This window comes from Aethalodelphis obliquidens, unplaced genomic scaffold (assembly GCF_003676395.1).
Source record: "Aethalodelphis obliquidens isolate GAN/ISIS:26980383/991018 unplaced genomic scaffold, ASM367639v1 scaffold27, whole genome shotgun sequence".
Lineage (NCBI taxonomy): Eukaryota > Metazoa > Chordata > Mammalia > Artiodactyla > Delphinidae > Aethalodelphis > Aethalodelphis obliquidens.
Window position 1 is genome coordinate 18642271 of NW_020837971.1, and position 18967 is coordinate 18661237.

The 18967-nt window shown below is 43.0% G+C and overlaps 1 protein-coding gene across 6 annotated transcripts in view; it reads right to left on the bottom strand.

The window, feature by feature from the left end:
• The window catches only part of LANCL2 (LanC like glutathione S-transferase 2), a 65051-nt gene that overhangs the window by 10461 nt on the left and 35623 nt on the right, over positions 1 to 18967 (bottom strand). For 5 of the 6 annotated variants that reach the window (XR_003436608.1, XM_027124102.1, XM_027124100.1 and 2 more), the window contains exons 5-8: positions 17955 to 18101; positions 14839 to 15021; positions 4372 to 4548; positions 1316 to 1388 (exon numbers count right to left, since the gene is read on the bottom strand). Coding sequence is in view for 5 of the 6 variants with exons in the window: in XM_027124102.1 (XP_026979903.1) it covers positions 1316 to 1388; positions 4372 to 4548; positions 14839 to 15021; positions 17955 to 18101 (580 nt within the window). In the remaining variant the exon portion in view is untranslated. The remainder of the gene's footprint in view (positions 1 to 1315; positions 1389 to 4371; positions 4549 to 14838; positions 15022 to 17954; positions 18102 to 18967) is intronic. The other variant, XM_027124101.1, reaches the window with a different exon arrangement.

Here is an 18967-nt window from a genome sequence, read left to right on the forward strand (position 1 = left end):
GAGCAATATCTTGAAAATACAAAGTACTAAAACTCACTGAATATGAAACAGATAACTTGAACAGCCTTGTAACTATTAAACAAACTGAATTTGTAAATTTCAAACTCCCAGAAAAGAAATCTCTCGGCTAGGAAGGTTTCGCTGAAGAATGCTACCAACCATTTAAATGAGAATTCTTCCACCAATTAATATACAATCTATTACAGAAAACAGAGGAGAAGGTACTTCTCAGTACAGTTTATTAGGCCAGTATTACCCAGATAGCAAAACCAGACAAACACAGTATAAGAAAGGAAAACTACAGGCCAATATTCCTCATGAATATAAACACAAAAATCATCAACATATTAGCAAATATAATTCTGCAATACATAAAAAGAACTGTACACCAAGGCCAAGGTTTATTCCAGAGATGCAAGGTTGGCTTAATATTTGAAAATGAACCAGTGTGATCCACAGTGCTAGGGGCCTGAAGAAGAAAAGCCACATGATCTTACCAACTGATGCAAGAAAAGCACCTGACAAAATTCAACACCCATCTACTTTTTGAGTTTTTAAAAAGTATTCATTTATTCCTTCTGAAATTTATTTTGGAATTACTATAAAAGGTGGCTCTAAAGTAATTAAAAAGTCACCATCCATTTATCGTAACACCATTAACGTTTGCCCTCTGGTTTCTGTGGCTTATGTTCCAAATTACCATTACACACACACACACTAAACAAAGAATATCTGAGTCTCTGTAGGACTTCCGTTTTGTTTTCCTGAATTATATTCTATGTCCTGTGTGTGCCTGGAGCAGACTCGCAATGTGTTTGCTGGTTTCTTTCATTGCTCTTGTTTTTCAGAACTGTCTTCAATATTCTCATTATTTTTTCCAACTACTAATACTTGTATTTACTAATACTTTTAAATTACTAATATTAATTATTTACACTTCTTTACATGACTTAATTAAATACATTTAAGTAACTAACCAAGTTTGCTGTGAATAGATCAATACTACACGCACAATATTACTGATGAAATGCACAGGAGTAAACGTTATTTTCTTCCATTACTGAGCAGCAGACAGTCTATGCCTATACAGGTCACAAAAGATCTAAAAATACTTGGAGGAAGTTCACAGGAGCACACACAAAACAGGCAAGGTAAAGAGACTCAATATAATTTTCAGCAATGAACGACTCTGCTCACGGTATTTACCAGATGTGCAGCGATTACTCATTAAGATCAACTGTGATGGTGCACAGAGTCAGGAGAACCAAATGCACACACCCAGATACTTCAACCTGGAGCTTTCCCTCACTCTTACCTTCAAAGAGAGAATAGGGTCTGTCAGGAATGCGGCAACCATGTGTTCCATATTCTAGGCACCATTCTGCAAACTAGGGAGAAAGACATTTCTTTTTAAGAGTGGGGATTTCACTTGGTGAAAATGGAACGCCTAAGACACTGCAGTGAATTCACCCAGAATCAAAGAAAGCAGACTCCCAGGCAACAGAGTGGTCAGGAGCGTGAGCTCGGAGCGACTCGGCACCACCTCTTCCGAGCAGGTGAGTCCTGGCAAGCTCTGTCACCTGCCTAAGCCTGTTTCCTCCTCCGTAGGGGGGAATTTACCTAGGAAGGTTGTTGGGAAGGCTGAAGTAAGGAATCCCACAGCCCAACAACCTCCGGTCTTTTCTAAGCACCGCCTCCTGCCCCTGCAGGCGCTCCGTCCAGATTAAAACACTGGCTCTGAAACCGCTCGCCTGGCTGCGCTCTCTGGGCTCACCGCCAGCCCCTCTGCTGAACACGCAGCCCTCCCTCCCTCCCTCCTCTCCCCACTGCTCCCCGGCCGGCCCACCCACTGCCCACTGCCCACCCTGCTCATCTTGAAAACTCATCCCTTAGCTTTATCAGCAATTTCCTCTGAGCTCGCCTGACCCTTTCTTCTTAAACCTCTTCAATGGATTTTTATAACATTATAATAAATTTCCCTTTTTTGCTTAAGGTAACTTATTTTTTGTCATGTGTATATAAAGCATCATAAATTCAGCACATAGACAATAAAACTCTCTACCCTCCAGATCTGCTCACTCTTCTAGCTTGTTTGATGCCCCACCATCTAGTCAGAGATCAGAGAGACATTCATACATTTCTGTCTTCTCCACATTAAGAAAACCCACTGAATTCTGTGGGCTCAGCTCCATATCTGTTTTTTTTTTAGTGTCTATCATGAGGAACTTATTTATTTTTTTAACATCTTTATTGGAGTATACTTGCTTTACACTGGCGTGTTACTTTCTACTTTATAACAAAGTGAGTCAGCTGTATCAGTATCTTAAGTGTTTCTGAATCTCTCCTCTTTAGTATCACAGCCAATGCCCTTGGATTTATAACTCAACATTTCTTGCATTAATTATTAAACAACAATTTGGAGAAACCCAAATTGTTTACCTCTACCTCATCCATTCCACCGTGGCCACGGCAAACCTTCTGAGAGGAGTCTGGACATGAATCACAAACCTTTGGGAAGCCCCGCCTGCAGATGAGAACCACCCAGGAGCTGGCACCTGGGGGCCTGGGCTCCCGCAGAACCGGGCCCAGGGTGTGGTCCAGGCACTCTTTTTTTTTTTTTTGCAGTACGCGGGCCTCTCACTGTTGTGGCCTCTCCCGTTGCGGAGCACAGGCTCCGGACGCGCAGGCTCAGCGGCCATGGCTCACGGGCCCAGCCGCTCCGCGGCACGTGGGATCTTCCCGGACCGGGGCCCGAACCCGTGTCCCCCGCATCGGCAGGGCGGACTCTCAACCACTGTGCCACCAGGGAAGCCCCAGGCACTCTTTTAAAGCTCCAGTGATTCTAAGGTGTAACCAAGGCTCAGATCTACTGACTAAGGGGAAGGACCAGCTTTCTTTGGCCTCGGCCCCTCTGACTTCACCCCTCGCCCTTGCACCCTCCTGTGCTGAGCGCTCGGGGTCAGGCAGCACTGTGCCGTGCCTGCCTCCATGGCTCTGCAGGGGCTCTTCTCCTACTGGGGTGCACTTTGCCTCCCCATGCCCTGCCTTCCTGGCCCACCTGAAAAGCTCCACATCTTTAGAAAACTAGCTGTGCCTCAGCCCCCATGAAGCCTTCCCCAATCCCCATATTTTCTTATCCATCTGCTACTGTGACTGCCGTCCACCCGAACTGCCCCTCGCCTCGCTGACCCCAGCTCCTGCCCTGCTCTGCTCTGGCCAAGGGAATGCTGCGGGCCCCAGGGTGCTCACCCCGCCAGCTTCCTCGGCTGGCGGCACCCACTCCCACCCGCCTGCTCAAGCTCCAGCTCTGCTCTGGGTCTCAGCCTACATGGCACCCCCGACGCCCGGGTCAGGCACCTGCCCTCTGCATCCCCACAATACCCCACGCGACCTCTGCTGAGTGTGGGCACTACGACCGCGTGCGTGTCTCGGGGCATCAGCTCGGAAGTCTCTGTTCCATCTGGTGTGAGAAAAGGCTTCAGAACAGTAATAAATATACAGAATAAGCCACCTGAATGCCTCCATCTGTCAAGGGTCATTGGACATTTTGGTGCATTTTCTTCCAATCTTTTTTTCTGTGTTCCTGTAACTTTATTTTGTGAAATGTGCATGGCAATAAAAACACCAGCAAACATTTACTGAGTCTTGTTTTGTGCGTCCATTTTCGCACATCCGATGCGTGTTTATTAGGCCTGTCCTTGGTGCCGGCGCTGCCCTAGGTACTGGGTAGGGTCGGGACGTTGACTAGGAAGATTACGCAGCTCGTGGTCCAGGGTGCGGCACACTCAGGAACAAGCAGAAGTGCACGGTGAGTGCCCTGGTGGCTCTGTCACTGGGGAGCCCTCAGAGGTCGCCTCCACCAGGCAGATTTCGGGGAAGCCCCAGGAACGCTGCGCCCCATGGAGAGCGTGGGGCAAGGCAGGGGAGAGGCAGGCAGGGACCGAGGCACACGGGGCTCTCCACTTCGGGGCTGTGGGTGCCGCTCACGGGCAGTGGGAAACCACTGGAGGATTTTAAGCAGGGGCAACTACTGACGACCTGCCCATTACCTCAACTGATTCTTCCTGGAACAAATTTAGGAGGCGGGTAGTATTTTTACAGATGAGGAAACTGAGGCTTGAAGAAGGGGCGCCCCAAAGTCATGAAGCTAATAAATGCACAGGAGGGCATCCTAACAGGTCATGGGACTCCTGAATGCATTTCCACCCCTTAGTCCCATTGTACAGATGGTACGGCCAAGGCACACGGCCGCCAGGGACAAGGCTCTGCAGAAGAAACCGCAGAGTTGGGACTGAAGGAGGAGAGAGTTGTATTTGGGCTGTGTGTGTGCCCTGGAGGGTTCAGAAGCGGTTTGGATAGAGATGTCCTTACCTTGCAAGCGCGGTAGAGGTACTTCTTGTCCCGCGTGAGGTGGTAAAGGGAAAGGAAAGAGTAGCCGTTGCCAGCGGTCCCATGGCAGATCCCGTAGCCCTTCCGCAGCAAACCTCGCTGCCAAATCACATCGCTGCACTCCATGGCCTCCTTCAAGTACTTTTCCTCCTTAAACACCTGGGCAATGAGAAACAAAGCGGTGTTAAACAGATGCCTTATGCAACGAGTTAGCGAAATACTTCCCCTTTCTGTTTAGAAAACTGCACGGCGTTCAGAAACCTGAAATGACGGGTAAACCAAGCCCAGAGGCAGCAGCACTGCACCAGGTACCGTGCCTCCTGGGACCTGTAGGCTGCAGCTGTGACACTCCTACTCGTGCAGAGGGCAGTCGAGGATTCTGCACTGTCCCGTCATGCAGGTCAGGAACATTCCACATCCTAGGTTAGCCACACATCCAACGCACCCGACGAGCTGTCATAAACCGTCACAAGGAACCCCGCAAAGAGTGTCCTCAGCCCCAGCGCCAGGCGGCACCATCTCCACGCAATGGTTTATGGGGACGGAGGGACAAACGTGCTCAGTGGAGGCAAGTGCGCCAGCATGAGGAAGCTTTCGCTCCCCCAGATTCCCCTGGACACTCCTCTGTCTCCTCTCATTTCATTTATTTTCTTTCCCTGGTCCTCTCCTCTGAATCTGTTATTAGCAGTCTCCCCTGCTTATTAGCTCATTCCATTCTAGTGCAAATGCATTTTGGACCACGGATTAGAGGCAAACGGTCACTGGAGAAGAGCTCCTCGGGGCGGCAAAGGGGACCCTCCTTGTGACTGCTGAGCGGTGACTCCTGGGCACCCGCCAAGGAGGCTCTGAGGTGCAGGAAAACCCAAGTGCCTGAACTGCGACCAGCGCCGGCCGTGGCCAGCAGGGGACGGAGGCAGATCCGCACCGCAGTCACCGCTCCGGGCGCAGGGCCTCGCCAGGGGCAGGAGCAGGCCTCTCGGTCATAAAAGCAGCTGAGACGTGGACTCTGGGGCCGCTGAGTGTCAACCTCAGCTCTGCCACCTTTTAACTGTGACCAAGGACAAGGCACCTCTTACGTCTTAATGTACTATAAAAAGATACCCTTTCTTCATCTCAGCGGCTTGCTGTATTAAAATGAAGTAACACACAAGAAGCTCTCAGAACACTGCCTGGCGCATGGTGAGTGCTACTTCCGAGCTGTCACTGACCACCATCCCTTCTGTGTTATGATGCCAGCACAAACGTGTCATCCTTGCATTCGCATCTTAAGCCTCTTAAAATGAATTCTAAAAGGAACCTTGTTCCCATCCTGAAAAAGATTAGGTCAAAGCTGACAGGTGAAAGGAGACTGTTTTGGAGGCTCTGTCATAAAACCACACTGAGAGTAAGGCCAGTCCTAAAGAAAACCTGACTGGCTCCTTTCTGATGGTCACCCAGGGTACGTGAAATCAATCGGACTTCTTTCCCGTTGTCCCTGTCCCCCTGCTGAGACTGAAGCTGCTAGAGGCACCCCACACAGCGAGCTTTACCTTCCTTCCCCGGTGCATGCCCGCAGCACGCCCACCACACCCACTACCATCACACAGTCATGCTCCACGTGAGGAGCTACTCTGAATAGCGGGACACTTGAGGGGCTTCCCTGGTGGCGCAGTGGTTAACAATCTGCCTGCCAATGCAGGAGACATGGGTTCGAGCCCTGGTCCAGGAAGATCCCACATGCCGCGGAGCAGCTAAGCCCGAGTGCCACAACTACTGAGCCTGTACTCTAGAGCCCGCGAGCCACAACTACTGAGCCCACAAGCCACAACTACTGAGCCTGCGCTCTAGAGCCCACGAGCCGCAACTGCTGAGCCCACGTGCCACAACTACTGAGCCTGCGCTCTGGAGCCCGTGCTCTGCAACGAGAAGCCACCGCAATGAGAAGCCCACACACCACAACAAAGAGTAGCCCCCACTCGCTTCAACTAAAGAAAGCCCACGTGCAGCAACGAAGACCCAACGCAACCATAAACAAACAAATAAATATTCCTTTAAAAAAAATAAATAGTGGGACATTTGAAAACTTAATGCAACTGAAGCTCCCAGATTTATCTTCTCTACATTGTAGCCATTATAACTTGGCCAGAAAATCTATTTACTGATCCACATTACCTCTCTCAAATCGTAAATTTCCCTGGGAAATGTCATGACACAGTTTGAAGAGACAGTGCGATGTAGAGGAAGACGTTAAGAGATCTGGAGTCGGAAGGTATGGCTGGACTCCCTCTTCCACGACAACTGACCAAGTAACTTTGGGTGAGTCATCGTAACTTCTCTGACTCTGTCTGCTCATATTAGAAAATGAACTGATGCTGAGACGACCAAATGTTGAAAACAGAGACAAGCATTTGGGGCAGTTATTAAAAATCTTTAAGGATGAAAAAGAAACTAAATACATCATCCATGAATGGTTTGGAAATCTCAGAGAAACATTACTATAAAAAGAAATAGATATTCAGGAACTGAAAAAACACCAATAGATGAAATTAAAAACTTATTGAGTAAGGCTTAATAGAGAAGAACTCATTAGTGAATATGAAGCTAAATAAATAGAAATTATACAATCTGAATTACAGAAAAGAAAAGAAATTAAAAACAAAAGCCTCAGAGACTTGTTGGAAAGTAAAGACCTAACGTTTACCAAATGTAGTGGAAGACATACAAGTTCAAGAAGCTTAAAGGCTCTCAAGCAGGATAAACACAAACAGATACACATGGGTACGTGATAAAAATATTGAAAACCAAAAAGAGGAAATCCCAAAAGCTTCCAGAGAAAACACAGACTACTTATAAGAGAACAATATAAAGAATGACTAACATCCTAAAAACAGTGAAGGCCAGAAGACAGTGGAGCAGTATCTTTAAAGAACTGAAAGGAAAAAAAAAACTGTCAGCCTAGATATTCAGCAAAAATATCTTCAAAGAATGAAGGTGAAATTTACAATAGCCAAGACATGGAAGTAACCTAAATGTCCATAGACAGATGAATGGATAAAGATGTGGTACATATATACAATGGAATACTACTCAGCCATAAAAAAATAAGAAAATAATGCCACTTGCAGCAACATGGATGGACCTAGAGATTATCACACTAAGTGAAGTAAGTTAGAAAGAGAAAGACGAATGCCACATGATATCACTTATATGTGGAATCTAAAATATGACACAAATGAACTTACCTATGAAACAGACACAGACTCACAGACATAGAAAACAAACTTATGGTTACCAAAGGGGAAAGTGGGGAGAGATAAATTAGGAGTTTAGGATTAACATACACACACTACTATATATAAAATAGATAAACAACAAGGTCCTACTGTATAGCACAGGGAACTACAGTCAATATCTTGTAATAATCTATAAGGGAAAAGAATCTGAAAAAGGATATATATAATATCTCTGAATCACTTTGCTGTACACCTGAAACCAACGCAACACTGTAAATCAACTATACTTCAATAAAAAACATAAAATAAGAGAGTGAAGAGTAGGAGCCAGTGGTACCACAGCCCTCTGAGACCACACACTGTTTCACACGTAACCCTTTGTAGAGTGAACCTAGCTCTTCTGCACCACTGTGGACTAGAACACACCCTGTCCCTTCCTCAGACCTGGTCACTGAGACCTCTCCTCGGTATAACCCTGTTGTGGATTGCATGGTATGAAGCAGAATTCAAAATTTTTTAATACCTGGTGTAATTTTCCATTGAGCTATAAGATTCTGACCTTACTCCCTCTGCCTCTTAAGCTTTTCCAAGGGAAAACTGGGTTGATTTTTTCCTTTTATGGCTTAATACATGACTACATGCAACAGCCTTTGGGATGCAAATCGTTATGTCTTACTGCCATGGTGTTTACCATTTCTTCATAAACACTGTGAATAACAATGTCTGCTCCAAGGAAATGAAGGTTTTTCTTCCCTTCCTTCTTAATGCTTTCATCTTTTTATCCAATATTTCCTTTATCTTCTTTAAGATGATTTCAACTACTAAAATTAAAGCCTTCAAGGAAAATATCAAAACAGGAAAAATGAGCTCATATTCAGTGAAACTGGATTGGTAAGAGGGTCTGGACTTGCCAAGAAACAAACATGACAGGAAGTTAATAACACTACTGAACATTTTTTTTTTTATTCTCATAAGTAGAAGTGACGTTTCAGCTGATTCATTTACAAGACCTCTTCCAGTAACAATACTCAATTTATTAGATTAACCTTACAATATTTTAGTAGTTAATTAAAAAACTAATTCCTAAGAGGCATTTCCACTGTAGGTCTTGGAGAGAAGGAATCCTTCACAATTTTCCACTTCAATTTTTTTTTACATCTTCCATTTAGACTTAGTAGCCAATCTGATGGGGCAGCAGAACTGAGTTTTCTTAAGTACAGGGTAATATTCACCTCTTTCATTGCTTTTGCTTATTATTAGGCATTCCTAAAGTGCAAGGGAATTTCTGGATCAGTTATTACAAAACCCCTGTTCTCTGCAGTTTTTGGGATAATAAAGAAATGTCCACAGAATTGATCTAGATGTTCACGGTAAGGATAGCATTCTTCACAAACCAGCACAGGATGTGGAAGGAAGATTGAAGCACCACCCCGGAGGGACTGTTTCAGATTTTGCCCATGGAAATCACCATTGTAGGAACAATCAGGAAGTAACCAAAACTTTCACCTATATTAGGAAAAGTTCCCTGATATGTAAAGCAGATGTACTAGTAATCCCAAAATGTCAGGCTCACCTTGAAAACTATAAAGCAATTCGGTACAAACTGCACCAGTGCCACAGGAATATGTAACAGTAGGAATTCTACTGTTAGAATTGTATCAGTTCATTCGGATGTCAAGAACCACACATCATCATCACACAGAACTGCAAGAAATTTTCTTCAGTTAGAGGAAGATACAGAATCCTCGTTATCACAGATTCCACAACGATCTACAAACTAGAGGCTGTTTGCAGACATGCATTCCTTGCAAGAATCATCTCTTTGACAATGGATCATCCTTTAAGTAATCTGCTGAATCAATGAAAGCCAGGCCAAAGGAGTTCCGACTGGTGCATTCAAGTGGGTGGCTCCAGGCAGAACATGGTGCCCATATGGCGCTCACCACCCGAGGCAGGGCCGGAGGCACGGGACTGTTTAGCAATGAGTTGGGATCCAAATGCATGCACTACAACTAAAATATACTGTCCTTTATTTTCCATTAAGAAAAAAAAAGAAGAATGAATGAAAGTGAAATAAAGACAAATTTAAGATAAGTGATAAATCTGCTGTCACCAAACCTGGACTATAAGAAATGCTAAAGGAAGTTCTCTGGGCTGAAGGAAATGATACTTGATAGAAATCTGGACCTTCAAGAAGGAATGAAGAGCACTGAAAAGAGGAAATATACAAATACATATCAAAGACCATCTTCTTTGCTTGTCTTAATTTCTTTAAAATACATAGGACTATTTAAAAAGCAAAAATTATAAAACTATACTGGGGGTTTATAACATTTGTTGATACATCTTGACAGATGTAATAAAGATGCACAGAACTGCTGTCAAGAGAACTAGGCACTTACTATCTCCTTAACATTTTATATGAAGTGCATGTACAATGTTAATTCTAAGCAGACTGTGAAAAGTTAAAGATGTATATTGCAATGTTAAAGATGTATATTGAGCAACCACTAAAAAAATGTTCAAATAGACATAGTTAAAAGAGTCAACAGAGAAATTAAAATGGAATTCCAGACAATATTCAGTTACTCTCTCCTACCTCCCTAAAAAGGCAAGAAAGAAAAAACAGAGGAGGAAAAAAGAGTTCCAAGATGTAGCCAATAGAAACTATATGGAAAAATGGCAGAGCTAAATCCAACCACATAAATAATTACATTAACTATATATGAACTTAACATTCCAAATTAAAGCCTGAGGTTGTTAGACTGCATTGCTAGACAACGCCCAACTATGAAGACACACACTTTAAATATAAAGACATCAAAAACTATAAAACACTGCTGACATAAATGAAAGAAAACGTAAAAAGTGGAGAGATATACCATATTTGTGCATAAGAACACTCAATACTGGTATCAATTCTACCAAAACTGTTCTACAGACTGAATGCAATCTCAGTCATAATCCCACTAGGCCTCTTTTGCTGACAAACTGATTTCTAAAACTTATACAGGAATGCAAAGGATCTAGAATATTTAAAGCAATTTTGAAAAAGAAGAACAAAGCTGAAGTCTTAAATTACCTGATGTCAAAACTTAGAGTAAAGCTAAAGTAATCCAAACAGCATGGTATCACAGTGACAGATAAAGAAGCCAAAGAAACAGAACAGAGAGCCCAGAGATAAACCTACACTTACTAGGTCATTTGACTTTTGAACTAGTGCCTCTACAGGTACCAAATCAATCAATGGGGAAATCAAATGATGTGGGAACAATCAGATACTCCTATGGTTAAAAAAAGTTCTTCACTCCTTACTTCACATAATATAATATACAAAACTTAATTTGAGACAGTTCTCAACGTACAATCTAAATCCATGAAGCATGTAGGAGAATACTATCTGTATAACCTGGGAGTAAGTAAAATTTCTCAGACAAGATACAGAAAGTAGTTACCGTTACAAAAAACACACTGATAAGGCAGATTTTACCAGAATTTAAAACTCTATTCATTAGAAGATGCCATAAAGAACATGATGAGGCCAACTACAGACTGGGAGAAATTATTTCCAAAAAGTATCTGACAAAAGGACTTACAACCAGAACATATGAATTTTTATGACTTCATAATAAAAGGAAAACAATAAATACATAAAACAATGTGGGTAAAAGATATGAACAGACACTCAACAAAGATACACAGTTGACCCTTGAACAACATGGGGGTTGGGGTGCCAGCCCCCACTTCATTGAAAACCCTTGTGTAACTTTACAATGGGCTCTCTCTGTATGCCATTCTGCATCCCCGTATTCACCACACTGCATACCGTGTGGTACCACAGTACTGTATTTACTGAAAAAATCCATGTATAAGTGGCCCCACACAGTTCAAACCCATGTTGTTGAAGGGTCAACTGTACAAACAACCCATGAGCACAAGCAAAATTGCTCGAAATCACTAACCATCAGGAAGGCAGAAATTAAAGCCACAATGAAACACCCACCGGAATAAAATCAAGATGCCTTTCAACACCAAGTGTTAGCAGCGATGCGGAGCGACTGGAACTCTGTTTACACTGCAGATGGAATGTAAACCGGTACAGCCCTTTGGGAAAAGGTCTGGCAGTGTCTTATGAAACTAAAAAAGCTACCTTCTGATCAAGCAGTTCTACTCCTAGTTACTAGCCCCAAAGAAATGCAAACATATGCCTACGAAAAGGTCTGTACAAGAATGTTCACTATAGCTTATTCACAATAGCAAAAAACTAGAAACAACTGAAAAACAAAGGCATAAACTGTGGTACGTTTATAAATGATGCTCAACATTAGGAAGATACCAGAATCTTGAGGAAGAAGGAAAGAAAATATAGTTTGAAAATAGTCTCTCCAGGTGATCCTGATATACACCACCTAGAAAGACATTCCACGTTAGAAATAATCAACTTACAAATGAGCTTTTGGAAATTAATTCATATGAAAACATTTTCTGATGGACAGTGAAGAGTCGACCATGAGGACGCATTCTAAACCAGGTCTACTGTGGGAATTTCAGAGCAGGCTTGTGGGTGCAGGAGGCAAAGGTATGGTTGTTTCACACATCTGGCCCAGAATCAAAGGATTACTTTGATATCACTTTGGTATGACTTACCTGGTTTTCCTGGGCAACATATTTACTTTTCCAAATATAATTTTATTTGACCAATGCTAGCATTTGTTTATTAGTGGCTGAGTCCACACAAACTGCTAATGCCCTAGGGCCTAAATGTGTGGTTAGAAGGTGGTAGGATTTGTTACCGTAACCTGTAATTTATTGTCAGATAATTAAGAACTGATCGTAACTATTCATCAAAATGGAGTCCAGTTATGAGGTCCACAAATGTAATTGTTAGGAAATCATTTGCAAGTAACAAAATTCCTAATACAGCATAGAAATATTGTTTAAAATCTTGACATTTTTTCTAAGACCATCTACAATACTACATAACTGCGAATACATGTTCATACCAAGAAGAGTATACCCTACGTGAAATGTGATTAGCATCTATAGGAAGGGAAAACAAACTTAGTGTGAATCTGGACTCAAATTATAGTTTTATTTGTGAAAGATATTAATTTTTTTTTAAAATACTTGAACACCTTATGCCTTCCTAAGTGCTGCTGAAGGACTTACAACTTTATGTGCCAGCATAAGAAACTGCTGAAAGCTTGTTATTACACAAAATTTAAACATTTCCTCATTTTGAGAGATGGCTTCAATGGACAATGACCCTCTTAATCTGAGTTAACAATAACTTGAGAGAAAATAGAGTCTAGAGCTGTGTTTCTCTAGCTTTGTGCCACCCCCTGTCCTGGCCAAGTACAAATTTCATACTCCACTAACTTATACTTTGAAGACGTATTTTCACCCCCAACTGTAAAACTACATGATCTATGCTTCTTCAAACTACCAGTGACACCTTCTGCCCCAGAAGATTCCGCTATTCCTCCCCTTCCTCGTGTTTGGGAATTCTGAAGTACATGGACAAAATTAAGTTTTAGTGACTAAGTATGGGATCTTATTGACATTGTCCATGCTTCTAGAAAAGAGGAACTTCTGTTTTGGAATCAGTGTGTGTGGGGGGTGGGGGCGGGGACAGGCACCCAGTGGTCTCTGGAGCGGAAGCCCTGCAGGCAGAGCCGGGCTGAGACGCAGTGGCCCTGCCGCTGGCAGGGGTCTGTGGCGCCTGCTCCCTTGGTTCCAGCAGTGGTGGAAGCAGATGGTGGCCACGGTCAGCATGGCTAATGGAAATGGAACTGCCCAGGACAAGGGCCCACTGAGAGGCCTGGCTCCTGACCACTTCTGACTGGCCACAGCTCAGCTCCTAAAGCAGGAGTGGGGAGACCCCCAGAAGCCAAGACTAGCAGCCACCAGGAGTGCCCACCCTATAGCTGATCCTCTTTAAAGCAAAAGGGAAAAGGAGCTTGACAAATAGAAGCTTTCAGCTTTTAACAGTCAAACGTCTGTTTTGAATACCAAAGGATTCCTGTTTATGCTGTCAGTACTGTGCTCAGATACTATGGTTGGATATTTATAATATTACAGACTTATCTCTATGTCACTGAAGTTACATTTCCTCTAAAGCTCTAGAAAAGGGGAGGCAATGACTTGAACAGAAGTCTGTTCTAATTTCAAAGCTGAGGTATTGTTAAGAAGATGAATCATTAAGTTCTTCAGATCTCCAAAAAGTATACTTCGTTGTGCTTTCCTCTCATCAAACATCATAACTTTCTGAGTTATTTTCTTGAATGCTCGTACCTGACTTCTATATTATGTGAGTATTTTTGGAGTTATTGTTGTAGGACTAAAAAATTCTGAGAAATCAGCCTAAATCATGAAAGGTTAATTCCCTACAGTTTTTCTAAGTAATTTACTATAGTTAATGACAAAAGGAAAATAAAATTGATTCAGGGACCAGTTCTTCTGTAATTTTCAGGTAGACATACGAATTCTGCTCCAGTAAGCCTATTTCTGCAAAACTAAGAGACCTTGCCAAAACACTAATCAATCACAGCGGTTACATTTGCATACTCTGGTATATAAGCAACAATCTCCAACATCAACTATTACAAACAAAGACGCATTAAAAGAAAAATAAAATTGCAAAAGAAGAATTGTTTGCTTTCAACTTACATGATAATTCTAAGTCCAGGGGAGAAATCAACAGTATTCTTAATACTGTGCCCAGATAGATCTACAGAGTCTACTACAATTCATCAGTAAAGGTACTGCCTAATTTCCAATAATACCTCATACGTGTAAAAATTTGAATGCCACATTGATCTTTTGTACATAATTTTATAATAATTTAAAACTCAAATTTAACAGCTCCTGAATCATCATCATCCGGCAATAAAGGCTTATTCAAGCAAGGAAATCAAATGATGTGAAGGCAAATAAAAAGCATTTTGGTTATAATACTGCCTCCTGCCTTATTGGATATTCACACTTATGTCATCTAGGTTTTCTTTTACACATGAATATAATCCCTGTTAAAACACACACACATATACTTACAACTCTGATTATAGTGGTGATGAACAGTGAAATAAAAAGACTTTCTGTTTACTAGTAAAAATATTAACTCTAAAATGTTTTTAGTTTGCAAGCAAATGTGCCTACCAAAACCAAACTGAAAACTTGGCGGTGAAAACCGTGTCTGTGCACATCGGGTGCTAAGGACACGCCCTGCAGCACTGACCTTGTACGCCTGCATGAGCATGTGGATGACACCGGGAGCCCCGTGACACCAGTGCACCAGTCGGTCTGTCTCATTGCTTAGGGATGACGGATAATTCCCAGATCGGAATCTTTTGTGGCGCATATAGTCAATACTAGGTTTCACCATTTCTGTCAAGGTTTCTTGGTCCACTTTTGCTGCTGGCTTTTAAACAAACAAAAATAAAACATTTAATTTATGTTTCCATAAGCTTTTTTTTTCTTTTTTTTTAAACCTCTGCATTGTGGCTAATATAGTTAAGCATCAATTACCCAGAATACTGAGGAACACATAAAATTAGAATTAATCCACTTCTCTGGTTACTTAAGGCCTGGGCAGACCTTTGCATCAACCCTTTCCAATGCTGTGCATGAAACTGATGGCCATCCGCTGGGGAATTCCCTCTTGCTCGGGGGAGGCAAGTGACTGGATGAGGCCCACCCACAAGCGGAGAGCAAACTGCTTTACTACAAGTCCACCTGTTTAAATGTAAGTATCACCCAAACTCCCTCACAGACACACCCAGAATAATGTTTGACCAAATAGCTGGGCAATGGCAGCCCAGCCAAGTGAACACATACAATTCACCACCACAGACAGCGAGCCACCTTTTTTAGTGGGGACTTCCATATACCTATACCTACACATCTTTTATCTGAGCTGTTTCTCCAGAAGAGAGACTTCACTCCCCCAGGTGAGGTGGTGGCCGTGTTGCCGGCCGGGGCGGGGAAAGGTGCTGGCGCAAGGCTGGCTGTGGCAGCAGGGAGGTCTCCCGCTGACCGTGTGGACAGTCACCGAGCCCCGCTTTCAGTCTGTGCTCCGCCTCCACTCTCCTCTCCACCTGCTTTTCTGGAGCCAGGAGAACTGGTCTGACTGCTCCAGACCACGCACTGTTTCCTGCAGTCACCTCACCCTGCACAGTGATCTCAGTGCACAGGCCCAGCTGGGCCGCACAGCATTTCCAGAGAAGCTCCCCCGCAGCCCGGACCTCACTCCCACCTGAACACACGCGTGGCGCCGACACCGAGGGCGCCGTAAGCTCCCGAGTGCAGGGGCCTGCAGGACACCTGGCTGGCTTCTTGCTGGCATCCTCCTCCTCAGGCACCTTGTGCGGGCAGCCCTGTCCCGTCAGGTCCCCTGCTGTTCCTTCGTTCCTTCGTCCGTTCTCAGTCCACTTGTCGCACAGGGCTCCAGAAGTCTCCGAGTCTCATCAGAGAAGCTGGGTGTCTGTTTTCTGTTTTCCTTGAGGTTTTGAATTGATTTTCCAGAGGAGAACTGTGCTTTTATTCTTCATCGTGAGAGCGGAGTTCCCTTTAAGTGATACTTTGAAAGTTCTTGTGTATGTCGTTCTGACAGCTGTCCAGATGAAACCACACATGGAGCCCCCGCACAGCTAGGCTGGCATCGCTGGGGAGCGGCGTGTGCGGCTGGCCTCGTGAGCCCAGCTCTGGCACACCGCTGCTATCCACCAGGAGAACGCTGACACCAGTTTCTAAATAGGATCCTCGTGAAAGAGTGTTTCCACGTTCTTCACTTTAAAAGCAGATGAGCTGTAAATTTTATGATTCGTGATTCTCTCAAGGAACCCCCCAGTATCTAGCAAAATTAAACTAAACACCTAAATCTAAATTATTTTTTATTGGTGTGATTCTCATATGATTATGTTTCCCTTAAAGGTATGATCACTTTTAAAACAGGGTTCAAAAGCCACTGTTAAACCCTTTTTCTGGGAAAATAGAGAAAAACGGACAATCTACCAACCGTCTAGAACAACACTGCCATTTTAAAATGAGACATGGAATTGATTATTTTGGAAACATGTCTGCACCTAGATTCACAAATTGGAATACATACGTGTTTTACTTTCTACAATGATAACCAAAGACACCTACTAATCACCAGAGAAGGGAGTTCTAGGCCTGTGCAGACCGGAATCTCCTGTTTTCCCTTAGTGAGGGGCAGCATGATGCAAAATGTAAAAATAAAACAGGAATTTGTAAGTGAAAATTTAAAAAAGGAATACATGGGCTTTTAGTTAAAAAGATCTAAATTCTAATCCATGCTCCTTGACTTACTAGCGTTGTAATTTTGAATAAATTTATAAAGTACTCTGTTATGGGTGTAGTAGAATAAATAAAGGCTTAATTGGGGGAAAAAACAAACAAACAAGAGGCACAGCCAGACCGTGTTTTACTGTTCTTTGCTTCCCTGTGCTGCACTTGCGGTTTTTAAAAATTGAAGGCTTGCAGCACCATTTTCCCAATAGCATTCGCTCATTTTGTATCTCTGAAACATTTTGGTAATTCTCACAATATTTCAAACTTTTTCATTGTTATGTTTGTTATGGTGATCTGTGATCTTTGATCTTACTATTGCAAAAAGATTACAACTCACTGAAGGCTCAGATGATGGTTAAGCATTTTTTAGCAACAAAATATTTTTAATTTCAGGTAAGTACACTTTTTTTTTAAGACAATGCTATTGCACGCTTAACAGACTACAGCATAGTCTTGCTTCACTGCGACGTTTTGCTTTATTGCAGCAGTCTGGAACTGAACCCGCAACGTCGCCGAGGTCTGCCTGCAGGCTGCATACAGAGCGGAAGAGGGACCCACAGGCCATAAGGCTGGAAGCAGGTTGAAGCAGTATTTGGGGTGAGGTCTTTGACTGCCTGACGCAAGAGTCAGTATTTAATTCAGTATGTGTCAGGGATGATTCAGAGACAAAATCATAACCACAGCAATAAACTAGTTAAATTTTGAACACAACTGATAGGAAGTTGGGGGTATCTGAATATGAAGTCTCTGCCCTAGTCTGCATTCTGGAAGCCCTCTCTGCTCCCCGAAGGTTTTCCCCTATTAAAAGAGCAGGAGGACATGGACAGAAAGAAAGTGTGGGCCACAGACAACTAATCCAACACGTAACTGCACACAGAATGTGCTCTCAGGAGGCCACTGCTTGGGGATCCATGGTTCAAAGCAGGATCCTTATTTCATTTCAGCCTGCTTGGTTTGTAGTAAAATGTCAGTACACATTTCCGATTTGATCTAGTATTTTATAATACGGTCACTGCACTAGTATTTCAGAGTATCACTCACCTGCATTAACATGTAGTAGATTCCGGCCATGCCATGGGCGGCTCCAACATACTGCTTCCTGTGCCACTGATACAACAGGGGACAGCGCTCAGCCTTCTTTTCTTCCCTTGACAAAGCCTTGCCCGATTCAATAATAGCGTCGACTACCTACAGACATAACGAGATAGCATAAGTCTAAAAAACTTACATGTAATCTGTTTCAGTCTAATTAACAATAACAACATGCCTTTATATAGATTACTTATTCTAAAAATCTTTAAGCAGTTAGTAGCCAACACTGTTATCTTTATTTTATAAATAAATACAGGCAGAGAGAAACCAGAAGACAATCTCAGAGCAGAAAAAGATATTAAGAAGTAGAACCAAGAGATCAAAAGGTCTTTCCATGAACAGTTTACTAGAACCTGGAAAAACTTCCAATAAAAACTATCCTAGACTTAGTTGCTTTGTAGCTTCAATGTTTTCCCCCAAACACTGGCAAGTACAGTCGGCCCTCCATATTTGCTGCGGGTTTCACACCCACGGATTCACCAACCTCAGATCAAAAATACTGGTAAAAAAACATTCCAGAAAGTTCCAAGAAGCAAAACTTGAATTTGCTGCACGTGCGCAACTTTTTACATAGCATTTATGTGGTGTTAGGTATTATAAGTAATCTAGAGATGATTTAAAGTACATGGGACGATGTGCACAGTTTATATGCAAATACATACCACTTTATATAAGGGACTTCAGCATCCCGGCGTTCTAGTATCCAAGGGGGGTCCTGGAACCAATCCCTAACAGGTACTAAAGGATAACTGTACATCTTCCAAGGCTGAAGGAACTGGCTTTATTTATGAAAGGCTAAGGAAGTGGGGTCTGTTGCAGGATTTTAGAATGACTATGTGGCAAAGACAGTAATTCTTTCCTCATATCCTCTCTCCCCTCACACTTTTGGTAACAGTGCCCCAAGTTTTAGCAAGGCATCTGGCCTCAGAGATACAAACAGCTGGACACGGTCATCTGACTGA